The following is a 15,996-nucleotide window of genomic DNA, read 5'->3' as shown; positions in this document are numbered from 1 at the left end:
TAATATAAAACCCATTGTTTTTACTTGTATCCTTCAGTCATTCTGGTCTTTAAAAGAAGTGTTTCTAGAAAAGAATTACATTTTTGGAAAAGAAACATCATACCAAAATTGTTGGTCATTCACATATTTCTGTGACAAGTTCATCTAATAAATATTTCTCTTTAAAACACTCAAAATTAACATATTTTGCATAAATTACTATGGAATTCATCATTACAAGAACACGTATATACATGCATTTTAGTTACTCCAACCTCTTGGATTTTATAGTGACTAGGCCGATCATTAAAACTAGAACCAATCAATAGTTTTACGGTGATTTTTGAAGTCAACGGATATATAGGAATACTTTTGATTCCGAGACAATTTCATTGTTGTGCAATGTAACGAGATCATGTTTTGTGATATCAAAAATTGAGAACGAAGATTGAAAAATCAAGGTCGTCTACCAACGAGTGTTCCTTGTACCGGCTGATACACTATAAATAACATATTTAGCGAAACAAAAATACCAGAATAACTTTCTGCAACCGATAACATGTATTTATTAGCGTCAATGTTCGAATGGAAACTTAAACTGCCAAAATTAATCTGATACCGCTGCCTAATTGATTGCGTTAATACAAGTTTTACGAGACGACCGATCTTATAAATCCAACCTGGGTCGGTAATTTAAAACTGCATTAGGAAAACGATAAGGGGGCTTCAATGTAAATCAGAGATCAAAGCGGTTTCAAAAAACGACCAGAACAGGCGGTATAAGCGCCAGACCGCGGTTTGTTTCATGAAGACTCTTAAAAGATATCGATAGCCGGGATGATCGTGTGGAGAATTTACTTCCCTCTGGATAACTTCAGAAAAAAAATACAGGAAGTAATTAGTACGGCTCTATGTTGGTACTTATTACAATTAATAGTTACTTGAACTTATTACTTAGGAGGTATTAGACTTCTTAGAATAAAAAGGTTAATTTTATGATGTGTACATTATATAAAAAATGTATTGTAATTGTAATAAAACAGTCGGTCATATTGGCGAGATAAATTAACTTAAAATAAAAGCGAAATAATAAATTACTAATAGTAAACGTCAGACAAATATAAAAGCTACATTTTTTTATGGAAGTGCACTACTATCGATAAAAACAATAGGCCATTATCAAAAGTTGATTGTAGTGGCTTTGACAAATAAAAGATAATAAATGGAATTTGTTATATTTAGTGTATGCACGTACTCAGATTATTTTTCGCTTAAAAATATTTATAGAGTAAAATAGGTACAATATACATTAATAAGAATAATTTATATGGCTTTTCAAGTTTTCTGCGTAACATAACAATACCGAACGATATTGGCTTGGCAGCAATCCAAGTATCGACCAATTTTCGCCCTTCTACAGCAGTTCGAAACCGTATACCTGCCAAGTTATGCTGCAAGATCTGAGCAAGTGGTAATTAGAACTTCCTAAGTCTAATGAGTATACTGAGTGTGGCAAAATTTCTTATTCTATCTGCAACAGTCTATACTTTACAAGTCTTGCAACGTCTGACCAAGTCCTGGCAGGCAAAAGGATGACTATACGGTCTGCTTCGCACTACTGCTAGTTTCTAATGTAATAAAAACTATTCAATTTGTTCAATTGACGAAGGTAGACATCTCCAATAATATTTTGATTCGATTTTAGCAAGTCGTAATATAGAACATTTTGCTATTTCCACATTTCCACCATATGCACAGAAACACTTTACAACACTTTATATATTATATATATATATATATATATATATATATATATATATATATATATATATATATATATATATATATATATATATATATATATACTGCTTTTTTTCTATTTGGGTTATAAAAGCAGTATTAAAAAGTTACAGTGGCATAAATTAATCAATGTTAAAAGGAAACAGTGAAAAGCGAATCGTTCATTTACTATTCTATTTTGCAATCAGACAGCTTACTAGGTCCCTTTTCAATCCAAACTTAGAGTGAGTTAGAACTATAAAATGAAAATAGCTTGTAAGAAAAATAACTGAACAATATTTGAATATTTAAAGATAGTGATTTTGAAAAGATGAAAAAAAGATGAAGAAGATGATCAACTGCATAACCAAACGAATTAGTGATTTTGATGATGTTGGTTTGTTACAGTAGAATAATGAACTTCAGCAATACATAATTCTATAGAGTGGTTGATTTTACGTATCTTCAACTACTTGATACGTGATTTTTAACTATTTTAAATATAAATGTAATAGAAAATAAGAATCACGGTAAAATATATCAGTATTATTATGTAAAATGTTTATGGTAAATGTTTAAAATTTTTAGTATGTTGTAAATGTAAAATATATTGTTATTATTATATCTAATAATATAGTTTTACCTTCTCCCATTCGTTTTCCATAATAAACATTATTTTGTAACTCAATCATTATTGGATATTGAATTAAATGCTTTTTAATAATATGTTTTAAAATAATTATAGAAATACATTTATGTAACAATTTTCAATGAATATAAATATATAAAGAATACAAATCTCTTGGGATGATCCTGAATGCAGTAAGATCACAATAGACCAGTAAGTTTTACAGTAATTAGAAAAAACAGATAGAGACAAGTCAGAGGCAAGAATAAATACTACTGCTAGTTTCCATTGTAATAAATACTGTTCAATTTGTTCAATTGAGGAAGGTAGACATCTGCAATAAAATTTTGATTCGATTTTAGCAAGTCGTAATATAGAACATTTTACTATTTCCACATTTATATATATCATTTATATATATATATATATATATATATATATATATATATATATATATATATTTATATATATATATATATATATTTATATATATATATATTTATATATATATATATATATATATATATATATATATATATATATTCTATCCAATATCCAAGAGAAGTGATTAACAATTAGTATTCTTCTATTCTTCAATTAGTATACATGTGTTGCTATTTATATTTCTGGTTCAATAATGAAAAAACAAAAAACATTGATGAAAATCGTTCGAAATTAAATTGATTGTTCTTCAAAAATTTTCCGTATAAAATCAATGCGGTTTTCAATGCGTTTGAACCAACTTTTGTAGAACTTTTTCCACATCGATTCTATCAATATATCCATAATCAAGATACGCGTTTTAAATTAATCAACAGCTTCTGCGCCACTGAATCGTTGACTACCTAATTTGTTTATAATGTGCAGAAATAAACAAGTCCATTAGACATATTTTTTAATATTTCCTTGCCCCAATAGACACGAACCTTTCTCATTAGGCATTTGTAAATTTTTTTAACATCAAATGGTCATGCACTTAAAGTATATTAGGTCTAGTCCTTTATCTGCTGTACTTTATCAGTGAAATCCTAACCATTGGAGAAAAGAACACTGTATCAACCGAACAATTACAAACAGATATTGCTGAAACACAATACTGCTCAGAAAAAAAAAACGGATCAAAATGAATCAAAATATATTAGTCCTTGCAGATGCAAACAAAACAATCAAATGGTTCCGTATGGAAATATAGCCAAATATATTGGTATAACCCTTGATGGTAACCTCAGATGGAAGCCACATGTTAAGAAAAAATGTGAAGAACTCAAGCTGGGGTACAAAAGAATCTATTGGTTATTGAGTAGATATTCAACCCTGTCATTATTTATTAAGCTTTTCTTGTACTAACAAGTCTTGAAAGCAGAGTAGACTTATGATGTCTAACTCTAGCGCTGTATCAACCAAAGCAATAGAAATATCATACAAAGATTCCAAATCAAGGTATTGCGAGGTATTGTTGATGCTCCATGGCACTGTTGTCACTGTCTATAATGTTATCAAGAACTTTGCCCAAAGCATGAACAGAGGCTCCATCAGCACATCAATGAACACTAAAAACAGTGACACAGATGTTCAGCCCAAAGTGTATATTGTAGAATAAGGCATCTGTAACTTTGAAACCGTAGCAAATTAAAATAGACAAGAGGCATTTGTTTATTATATCTTATTAGTGTTCATTTATTAGGTTGCTATAATGGTGTTAATACTAGTCATACTAACGCCCAATGATGTCTTGGTTTGCAACCTATGTTTTCCTGCAGAACAATCCATTTTGGACAACCTTCACAGAATTCGTTATAGGACAAGTTTTCTATTTTTTACAGTGATGTAGTATTACGATTTATCACCACATATAGATAAGTTATTCGATACTAGAATCAACAACTTGTTCACAGAACTCTGTGACAAAATGGACCCTTTAAGTAGGAAAATTTTAATATAAAATTGTATTTATTACTATAAAGTGGTTAGAGTGATGTTAATGTAGCTTTTAAAATCAAAAACTTTCAATTTACACCTCACTCACCACAACAGTCAAAAAATATGTAGAAATTGAAAGATAATGAGATTAAAATTAAGTAGAAAATGAATGATATGAAAAAGAAAAAACACCAAATAAGAAAAATATTGCAGATATAAAACTATCTTAAAATTTCAGCTACCGAAATTTATTGACACTTAAAGTAGTGATACAAATCGTTTATAAGATTCTGAGTATTATTTAGACTAACAATGGCTTAATAAAATATTTTTTACTATTTTCAGATCCCACGATGGAATTCCAGTTTGGTGAAGGGCGTGAGTGCGTGAATTGCGGTGCGATATCAACACCTTTGTGGCGTAGGGATGGCACAGGGCATTATCTGTGCAATGCATGTGGTCTTTACCATAAAATGAATGGAATGAACAGACCATTAATAAAACCTTCGAAGCGACTAGTGAGTTTTTTATCATTTTATTTCAATTTATATAAATCAGGAATAGCTATGATATACTATGAAATTGTGATTTAAATGAATCGGGTTGTGTTTTATATATTAGCGTATTATGAGTCATTTTAAATTATCTTTAGCTCTAAAATAAATAAATAATAACAGTTTTATTATTAAATAAGCGTAATTTAACCTAAATATTTAAATAATATTTCAATTAATTCAAAAAAATCGTATTTTATGTTACATACATTATCAAATTAATAGAAATTTTACACATATGTTTACGGTTAATAACAGTTAGCATACTAAGAACTAAATATCAAAGTAGAAATACAGGTTTTAATTCCGGTACACTAGAGCAAAATTAAATAAAAATATGTTTTGAGAAATAATTAATAACTGTCAACGATCATTGATACTATCAGATGAATGTCTACGTCGAATGACAGCATAGGATAAGTATTTGTATAATATCCTATACGATGATTTTAATCAAACAGAATTATTATTCTTCGTGATAACAATCTTTAAATCACTGAAATGTTTTCTTGAGCTACTGGAAATACCTAGCTACCACTCTGCACTTTTATCTTCTATATAGATTTATGTCAGTTTAATGTTATGAAAGTAAATTTTTAGATAACAAAGAAATGTTTTGTGTTTTTAAACTAATTTTAGACTTGTAATGAAGCTAACTGAGTATGCACGGAATTATTACTTCAATTAAAGTTTGGCATATTTGTGATAACCAAATCCACACACTTTGAAATAATGCACTTTAAAAATATGAACAGTAGTGTTATCAATATGTAAAATTATTTTACAACTTAAATGTATCGGACAAGAAAAGATTCAACATAAAAGGTCATAACAACATCGTCAGTTATAGATAAACGTCTGACAACAAATTACACAGAATTTGACAAAAAGTTAAATTGTATTTTTATGGCGAATTGTTATAAATGAAGAATATGATTTATTTTGAAAATCCAAAATATATTAACTTTAAAATTGAAATGCAAACTTTCAAAACCTTTAATTACAATTATAAACAGCATTTAAACATATTAAATTTGACATTGGAGAAAAAATTCTATGAACATATCCGAGGATAAGTCTTATATATATTAACGTTGGAGATACTTTAGGCTGTTAAACATAACTCCTTATTATCGTCCATTTTCTCTGTGAAAATTATTTTTAAAAGGTATTTAGTTAGATTTTTCTGATCGCGCAAGAGCACTTGAATTTTGATCAAAAATTGTAACAAGAAGCTAGAACTTTGTATCAGTAATAATCGAGACTTAAATGAAAGCAAAATTTATTTCTCATTAAAATTGTAGATGTTGATAACTATATTGACAGAATTAATTGTAGAATATAAAAACATTAATTCAATTTAATTTAGGTATAACATCAATTAAATATTATTAGTTACAAAAATAGGAAAAGGAAATTTCGAAGAATTATTTTTCGGTTAATGTTTTCATTTATTCGATTGACTCAAAATTATGTCGTTAATAGCTTCGAAAGAAATTGTTAACAAAATTCAGAAAAATATTGCTTCAATCAATATGTTATGATTTATCAACCGGTCAAGAATATAAAAAGCACTTGCATACTAATTCAACGTTAGACAAGCGATCACAATGTGTGACTATGCAGTGTATTATTTAATGATAAGATTGATTGATAAGATCATATCAATCAATATCACTGCTGCTAATTACATCCACTTATTGAAGAAAAGCAATTCAAGCTCATTCACCAATTTGAATTTAAAAATGAACTTTGATAATTGATCAAGAACATCGTTATTACGGATAAAATTTTAAAACGCCTTTGAAAAAAAGGAACTATATTTCTAGAAGTGGCTTTTGTTAACGTACGATATGAGGACTTATCTCCAATATGGAGACTCAAAAAAAGTGGTGGTGGCTTGGACGACAATTTGAACTATCACTTTAGAATAAATTGTTAATTATATGATATTAGGAAATTATAAGCCAATGTGGACCTATGGGATAGCGCAAAGAAATATAATATGAATATGATCCAAAGTATCCAAAATTCTTCTGAACACTGTTATTGCTAATATTAATGAATATTGTAAAAGAGACAGATGGAAAACAGACAGAGTAAGAGCAGAAATACTGCACTTACTCGACACTAATGGGTTTACACGGAAGTTGAAGAGACACACTTTTAGAACTAAATCAGGACGAGAAAAGTTAAGGAAATATTACTAGATAGTATTGAGTGGAATATCTGTGCCATCTGTGATATTTGAAATGTGAAATTTAAAAAAATATATCTTTAAAACATTTTTGTTTTTATTAAAGATATAGGTGAGGAAGCTGAGGAAGCTAAATTAAACTACGAAATCAAATAAATCGAACTTTTGATTAAAAAAAATAATCGAGCTTGAACAAAAATAACCGAGAGATTGTGGAACGATAACCACAAATCCGAGTCGATGAGATGAATAATTTCACCGAAACGACGTGTAACATTGAAATAATATCTCCTCCAAACATTGTAGTTCACCGGAAGGAATTCATAATGAACACCACAATTTTAACGTCTTATTATATTTTAATTACAGCCCTAAATTAATTATCTCTGGGTCATTCAATAAAACAATGATCTCACCTCATCTAAATTTATGACGTATAAATATGGCAATCTTGTGGCATCAACTTGACATAACAAAATTCTAATCCAAATAAAATGATCTTATCGAATATAATTTATTTTAACATACATATATTATCGAAGGGCTCAAACTACAATCAATTATATAGTCATATTAGTTTGTAGGTTAGGTTATTATGTTAATATTAAACTATTTTCCACACCACCTTTAGATAGAGTTATAGGCACGTTTTTACGTAGAGATATCCCCTAAAGTCTTATCAGGTTAAATTAAAAGTTCCCGGTTTGAAACATAGATGGCGCTACTAAAATTAAATCCATATATTTTTAGCTAGCCCTAACCCTCAAAAGATGCGTGTATAAATTTGACAGCTGTCGGATCATTAGTTTGTGAATTATAGCATTCTGAATGAAGCAGCTTTTGTTATTGTGAAAAAAATGGATAAAAGAGAATTTCCCGCGTTGATAAAATATTGCTTTTTGAAGGGAAAAAATTACAGTTGAAGCATATGCTTGGTATCAAGACTTGACTTGATACCTAGTTTCCGAACACTGCCCTAAGCGTTTTAATTTAGTTTAGTTTAAGGTGAAAAAAAAGTTTGACATAGTGAAATGAGCACCGAAGAAGGTGAGCACAGTGGACGCTCAAAAGAGTTTGTTACCGACGAAAACATTAAAGAAATCCACAAAATGATTTTGAATGACCGTAAATTGAAACTGAATGAAATAGCAGACACTCTAAAGATATCAACTGAACGTGTACGTCATATCATTCACGAATATTTGGGTATGAGAAAGCTCTGTGCAAAGTGAGTGCCGCAAAAACAATGACGAGCTAATGATTCGGAGCAGTGTTTGAAGATGATCAAGCGTAATTAATCCAAGTTTTTGCGCTGATATGTGACAATGGATGAAACATGGCTCCATCATTTCACTCCGAAGTCCAGTCGAGAGTCATCCTAGTGAACTGCACACGATGAACCTGCTCCAAAGCGTGGGAAAACGCAACAGTCGGCTGGAAATGTTATGGAGTCGGTATTTTGGGATGCGCATGGACTAATTCTTATTAACTACCTTGAAAAAGGAAGTACCATTAATAGCGACTATTACATAGCATTATTCTACCGTTTGAAGGTCGAAATCGCCGAAAAACTGCCGCATATAAAGAAAAAGAAAGTGCTGCTCCACCAGCGACCCCGAATCTGACCCCCAGCGACTATTTTTTGTTCTCAGATCCCAAAAGAATCATTCGTCGAATGAAAAGGTGATCGTCGAAACTGAGGCCTATTTTGAAGCAAAGGACAAATCGTACTACAAAAATGGTCTCGAAAAGTTGGACGGTCGCAAAATTCAGTGTATCACCCTTGAAGGGAACTATGTTGAATAAAAAAAAATTTTGCCAAAAAAATTAACATTTTAAAATTTTTGTTTTACTATGGTGGGCCGAATAATGTTTTACTATGGTGGAATGAATAATTTGCACTTCCAAATAATTTAATATTTTACTTTCATCAGAGACCTTTTCACGTTTAACAAAATTACAACAACGGAGTTTTTATAAAAAGAAATTAAATATTTTAGATTTGATTTAGTACTTATTGTATAAACTTCTTTTGAACAGATTTTTTAGTAATTTTATCTTTTCAGACTGCTACGAGACGACTAGGCCTGTGCTGTACCAATTGCGGTACGAGAACGACCACTCTTTGGCGGCGTAACAATGACGGTGAACCTGTGTGTAACGCCTGCGGGCTCTATTTTAAACTGCACGGTGTAAATAGGCCTTTAGCCATGCGCAAGGATGGTATACAGACGCGTAAGAGAAAACCGAAGAAACCGCAAGGGTCCGGGAGTGGGGCTACAAATTCAGAGAGAGAGGACAGTAACTCCGCCCCCGTGGAAGGTAGGTGACGGTTATAGGCGGTGCTCTAACAGAATTATGCATCAGGATTAATGTACTAGATGTTGATCGGATAGTGTTAAGTTTTTTTTAAAGGTTTTATCGACTTTGACCAAAAGAAAAGAGTAGATGAAGTATAAAATATGTTTAGCGTTCGGACGTTTAACATTTTTCTAAAAAGAACAATCTATTAAATTTAACATGTTTTTAAAGTGCTCATCAGATACCGTGGCTTTTAAAAAACACCAATTAAAATTTATATTTTAAATATATGACTTAATTTATACAGATTTTTCAAGTTCAATTCATTATAAAATATAACCAACAAAGATTTAATCTTCAAAATATTGTCCATTGTATTTTATAATCGTGAGACATCTCTCAGGTAACATTAAAATAGCGCATGGAAAATTATCCACAAAGACGTGTTATATTGACCAGAACAAAGAATAGTCGAATGAGTTGAAGTCTGGTGAATATTCTGCATGTGGAAGAACTTCCCATTCTAACTATGAATAACTTCTAATATTCAGCTACAATTCAACATCAACTTATTGATCACATTGTGGAACAAAATTTATTCCAGTACTTTAAAAGCTTGTTTCTTTGTCCGATATTGTATCGTCGACAGAATGCACTACTAATTATTTGCCGTCAATGCGTCAAATGTGATGCTAAATATTTGGTGGGTTTGGAAGGAAATTGTTCATGATAAGCTGCTTGAAACTGACTAAATCATTAATTTGACTCAGTACTGCCTATAGCTAATGAGATTGCAATAGGCCCTTAAGAAAAATGACCAATAGGAACGATGTTATCACAGAAATGTTTGACTATACATATCTTTAGTTACTAGGCAGGATTGGTTGGAAAGTCTTGACTCACACATTAATGACCACCAAAACTATTACAAAAAGTGTTAATAACATTTAAAGAATATTAACAAATATGAAGCATTTCAAATTAAAAATAGTGAATATCTAAATAAAAAAAGCAAGAAGTTGTGTTAAAAAATTACTAAAGGTATTTATAATTAAACCCAGAGGACAAGAAAATCGAAAAATAATTATAAATTAGAAATTAATCATTAATAGAAATGTTTGTATTTATAATTGTAAATTTCTCTAGGTTACAGTGTAAAACTGACTAGGAATCACTATCGCAGTCACGCCAGTCACCAGGCTAGGTTCTGAAGACCGAATTTATTCTGAGATGTTCTCTTAGAAGTTAGACACTAGTTAGGCGGTAATCACACAATCTCTGGTTGGTTAAAATGAGACTTTCAAGTATATTTAAAAACGCATATAATAATATATAGGTAGTTACATAGCATCACAACACCAAAAAAAGCAGAAGATTAGTAATATGACAAAAATTCAAGATAACACTAATAGTAAATATTTTAACAGAAAAGTAAGAAAAAACACAAAGGTGAATTCAAAAAACCACAGAATAAAGTACTGATGAACAAACGTATGTATCAAGGTGGAGGGAAAAGCGTGGAAAGATGGAAAAGCGAAAAAAAATACGAACTGGACAATTAAAATAATAATACTATATTACTTATGAAGGAATATGTAAAAAGACTGTTCAACGGTAATATATTTAGAAAGATTAATGTAACTTTAAGCTTACAGAAAGCATCTGTGTAAATTAGATCATGTACCTAATATAAGATCAAATATAACAAGCTGTTATAGCATAGTTTACAAATTATAATAAATAATTTAATAAATATCGCATATTCTGTTCCAGAAACAAAATCGTCAAATCTAGTCCATCAATCACCAAATCAACATCAAAATTCAAGTCAAAGCTCGTGTTCTACTCAAAACAACAATCAGCAAAATGGACATGTCGAAAAAACGGCATTTGCTAACGAAAGGCCTTACTTAGGACAAACATCTCTACTGCCCGCAACAAGCACCAGCGGAATTAAAAGTGAACCTGGCTATGAATATAGGTAAGTTATTTATACATGTACATATAATACATTTATACCACCAAATCAATCATTTTAGGATAAAATGGAATTTTAGGAGTAAATTTAATAATAAAGAAAATTTCTATATTATATAGATATGATGATATATAAAACTTAAAATAAAGTCAATACCTTTTTATAATTTTATATATAAAATACATAATTGTAATACCTATAATTGTTTTAATAAAATGGCAATAATACTTATGAGCTATGAAACAAAGAATTTCTAATAGACCACTTTCCAAATGTTCTTTTTTGTTAAATATAATTCAAACTAATTATGAATTGAAAATATTGTTAAAAAAAATATGTTGAAAATATGTTGAAAATATGTTTAAATATGTTATATTTTATTATTTTAAACATATGAAAGTCTTCAGCTACTTTATAAAACTTACAATAAGTACATTTTATGGATTTCAATATTTTTATATCTTTATAGATTAGGGTATTTTAGAGAGGAAGTATAGTACATATAATGGTGTGTCCACAAAGAAATTGTTTTAAAATAACAGAAAATGTAAAATGTATCAAAATGTATCCAATTTTTTAAATTTATTTATTACATTGTTAATAGTCGTTTCCGACTAACCTACAATTTGTCCTTACAATCATTTGAATCGAGGTATATATCTAGGAGGTATCTAGGTATATATCTAATGTTTATCTATTAATACTGCTAATTTTGAATTAAATGCACCTCACTAGGCTACAAGATAAAATGGTTTGATTCCTTTGGGCTTGTATGATATTCTGGTGTTAACCTAGAGTTGTATAACTTCGATGTTGACATGAGAATGGCGTATGTCCTCATGTAAGAGACATACAGTCCCCTTGATTATCTGAGTGACAGTTGATATCTGAAGGTCTTAGTTTAAATGACCAGCACCATTTGTTGCCATTTGCACCATGTTGTGATTTTCATATGGTTTCTTTACTACTGTCTCCGACTGTAAGAATCGCAGCGTTCTAGCAGCTAATAATGCATAATTTCTTTACAATCCCACCACATTCTTAACAGTATATTCATAAACATTGGCGTCAACATAGCCTTTGCAAGCGTTTGTGAAACTTCTCAACAAAGCAAAATGTGACGAAAACCACTACTAAAATCTTGAAACATTCATTAAATAAATATTGCTGAGAATGTATGATTGTATTAAAAAAGCCGAAATAACTATTGCCGCAACTTTATGAATTATAAAATTGTAATAACGGCAGTAAACTGCATTGGAGCCTATAGAGAACAAACAACAGAAGGCAAGAATTAATTTTCTAGTTAAAAATAATGATTATTTTTAATAAAAAATTTAAACTAAATTTTATACTTAATGGATTCTTTTAATATTCTTTTTTTAAATATATTTTAAAGTCTCCTTTTACCAACTATGGGTTTATCTGGACTGGGCCTAAAGTTTTACTACGAACCACGGTCCTCAGCATTCAGCCTACCGACTGGCGAGTGACCAACTTTAGAAATCATCCCAGAAGACATCCGGTCTTACCCAGCCTGGTTACTGGCGTGACTGGGATCATTTTCCTTGTCGGATTATACACTCTTGCCAAGAACAGTAACAAATTTTAAACAATCACAAACATAAATTTACAACCTTTACTATTTACGTAATATAAATAGTCTTTTAAAGAAATATATTTCAAAAATAAGATTCACTTAAAAAATGTATCGGAAACATTTTAATCCACCTGCCATACTCACAAGACATGGATCCTTTCGACCATTTATTATCATCGACATTTGAAATATGTTTCATGATTTTTTTAGAAAGGAATACATGAATTCCCAGGGATAGATATATTCAAGAAGCATACCTTAAATAAATTACCTTTTCATTATTATGGTGGGTACAAACCTGAGAATTCAAGGCGAGTTTACAAAGATAATTGCAAATATGCATGAGCAGAAGTGAATTAAACATCGTGCCGAACAGGTTTCAAAATTGATTCAATGTCGTAGTGCGCATGTACTTTTCTTAGTTCCAGTGTTCCCCGCATGACTTTTAGTGAATCGGGCCGACAAATTTGAGCGATAATTGGAAAAATTGTCGGGATTATGAATTATATAGGTTTTGGTTTCTAGAAAATAACCCTGTTTATTTCCTTGTAATTTAATTATTAGTATATAGATGTTTTTGGATGATAAATATTAGCTTAATATCTATTAATGATTAATAGTAATACATAAAACATGAAAAATCAAAGTATTTATATTTTCCTTGCAAGAATCGTATTATGAAATCTGAAGTAATATTTAACTTGGATTTCTATCTTGGAAAAAGCAATTTTCAAAAACCACTCATAAAAATAAAATAATATCTTGATTGAACGGAATTACATTAATTGATACTCTCTGTAGCACAAAAATTGTCAAACAATTTAATCATAAACTCAATAAAATAATTAACAACATAAAAAAATAAGTTTGCCAAGGGTTGTTAGAACATTATTTTGAAATACATTATTGTTCAGAACATACATGAAAATTTTGCAAATACTAGAAATAACAGTGGGGAAAATGTTGAAAAAATACAATTACGTCATATTACTACTTATTTTAATTAATGAGAACAATTCCAACATTTTCAAATCTATCAAACACATCGACATGTGAAAATAACGACCCATTAACCGCACTGAACTCAACAATTGTTTTTTTAGCTTCTTTCCCAAATAATTTTCATATTTTGGACCAAAATATAAAGTAAAACTCATTACATACAGTAATTTTAGAAAAGAGTCACTCATCTATATTACTTTTTAGATAGCAGTTATATTACTACGGTTTCAATATGTTACTTCTTCATTTTTTCCAAGATATGTCTCAAATGTGCTTGTTAGCGAGTTTATTTGTTAGTTTATAATCTGAAAAGATACTAGCATAATATCTTTTTATAAAGACGCTGGCTTTTCAATTCAAATCATCTTATACAGGTCAGCGTTTATTTTTTCATACCAATTAGCCGTTGTGTCAAAATTAAATACAGTTACCAAATATTTTACCTTTAAAATAGTAATTGAATTTCTAGAATATAGTCATACAACATACAGAAAATACAAATTCATATCTATTTATATAATTCGTATCTCTATCTCTATCCTTGGTGGATGAATTGTGCCATCAGATAAATATAATATTCTTAATTTATAGTTTCATTATGTTTACCTCATAGTGAAATTTACACATATACCGTGTTTTCTCTTGGGGCTGAATATATATTCTGATGATTTTGGATGATTTCGTAATCGTTACAGAATTGTAAATGTATGAAATATCTTCAGGAGTCTAGAACTAGAATACTAAGGTTGTATAAACATAAGAGTTTTATGGCATATTCTTACCATAAGCTTAGAAGTTTGAATTCTAAAGAAGTTTGATTTCAGTATTATTTGCATTTTCTTTCTTATTGCTATCTTATCTTTTAATTTCTTTCTCATTATCTTTCTTATTATATAATTTTGTTTATTATGTTACTGGTCATATTTAATAATTTGATATTCTTTTTAAACGTCCAAACGGTTAACATTATGTTAGCAATAAACACTGTTTTTAGGAAAACTGATCCACAAGACATTTTAGTTTGTCATGCCATTGTGAAAAGTATGGTTATAGACAAACGAACGAATACGCACGCAATAAACGATGAAAACCGTCAAATGATTTTTGGAGACCGAAGCTTTCCGAGAGGAACCGAACGCGCCGAACAAGCTGATTTCGATCACTAGAATAACTAACAGGCCAACACATTTTTTTGGAAAAATTATAGTACGATTTGTCCTTTGCTTCAAAACAGGCATCAGCTTCGTCAATCACCTCTTCATTAGACGAAAATTTCTTCCCAGCGAGCATTCGTTTGAGATCTGAGAACAGGAAGTAGTCTCTGGGGGCAGACCTGGAGAATACGGTGGATGAGGAAGCAATTAGAAGCCTAATTCGTGGATTTTTGACACGGTGCATTGTCTCGGTGAAGCAGCACTTTCTTTTTCTTCAAATGCAACCGTTTTTCGGCGATTTCGTCCTTCACACGGTCTAATAACGCTATGAAATAGTCGCTGTAGATGGTCCTTCCTTTCTTAAGGTAGTCAATGAAAATTACTCCAGGCACATCCCAAAATACAGACGCCATAACCTTGCCAGCTGACTGTTGCGTTTTCCCACGCTTTGGATCGGGTTCATAGTGTGCAGTCCACTCGGATGACTGTCGATTGGACTTCGGAGTGAAATAATGAAACCATGTTTCATCCATCGTCACATGTCGACACAAAAACTCGGGTTTATTACTCTTGATCAACTTCAAACACTGTTCCGAATCATCAACTCGTCGTTGTTTTTAGTCAAAAGTAAGCTCGCGCGGCACCCACTTTGCACAGTGTGATGCATGAGCCACAGCACAATCAGATGATGTACACGTTCACTTAATATCTCTAGGGTCTCTGCTATTTCATTCAGTTTCAATTTACGGTAATTCAAAATTATTTTGAAGATTTTTTAAATATTTTCGTCGTAACAACCTGTTTTGGGCGTCCATTGCGTTCACCGTCTTCGGTGCTCATTTCACCACGTCTAAACTTAGCATACCAATCCAAGCAATATTTTATCAACACGCGAAATTCCTTT

General features: G+C 30.5%; 1 protein-coding gene across 2 annotated transcripts in view; it reads left to right on the top strand.

The window, feature by feature from the left end:
* Positions 1–15,996, top strand: part of LOC143192915 (GATA-binding factor A) — an 88,175-nt gene that overhangs the window by 70,963 nt on the left and 1,216 nt on the right. For both annotated transcript variants that reach the window (XM_076398739.1, XM_076398740.1), the window contains exons 4-6: positions 4,652–4,824; positions 9,124–9,379; positions 11,132–11,339. In XM_076398739.1, the coding sequence (XP_076254854.1) occupies positions 4,652–4,824; positions 9,124–9,379; positions 11,132–11,339 (637 nt within the window). The remainder of the gene's footprint in view (positions 1–4,651; positions 4,825–9,123; positions 9,380–11,131; positions 11,340–15,996) is intronic.

Source organism: Rhynchophorus ferrugineus, unplaced genomic scaffold, assembly GCF_030347505.1.
Source record: "Rhynchophorus ferrugineus isolate W39M unplaced genomic scaffold, kcgeb_rfMv2 rfM3, whole genome shotgun sequence".
Taxonomy (NCBI): domain Eukaryota; kingdom Metazoa; phylum Arthropoda; class Insecta; order Coleoptera; family Curculionidae; genus Rhynchophorus; species Rhynchophorus ferrugineus.
This window is presented reverse-complemented; position numbering and strand designations above follow the sequence as displayed.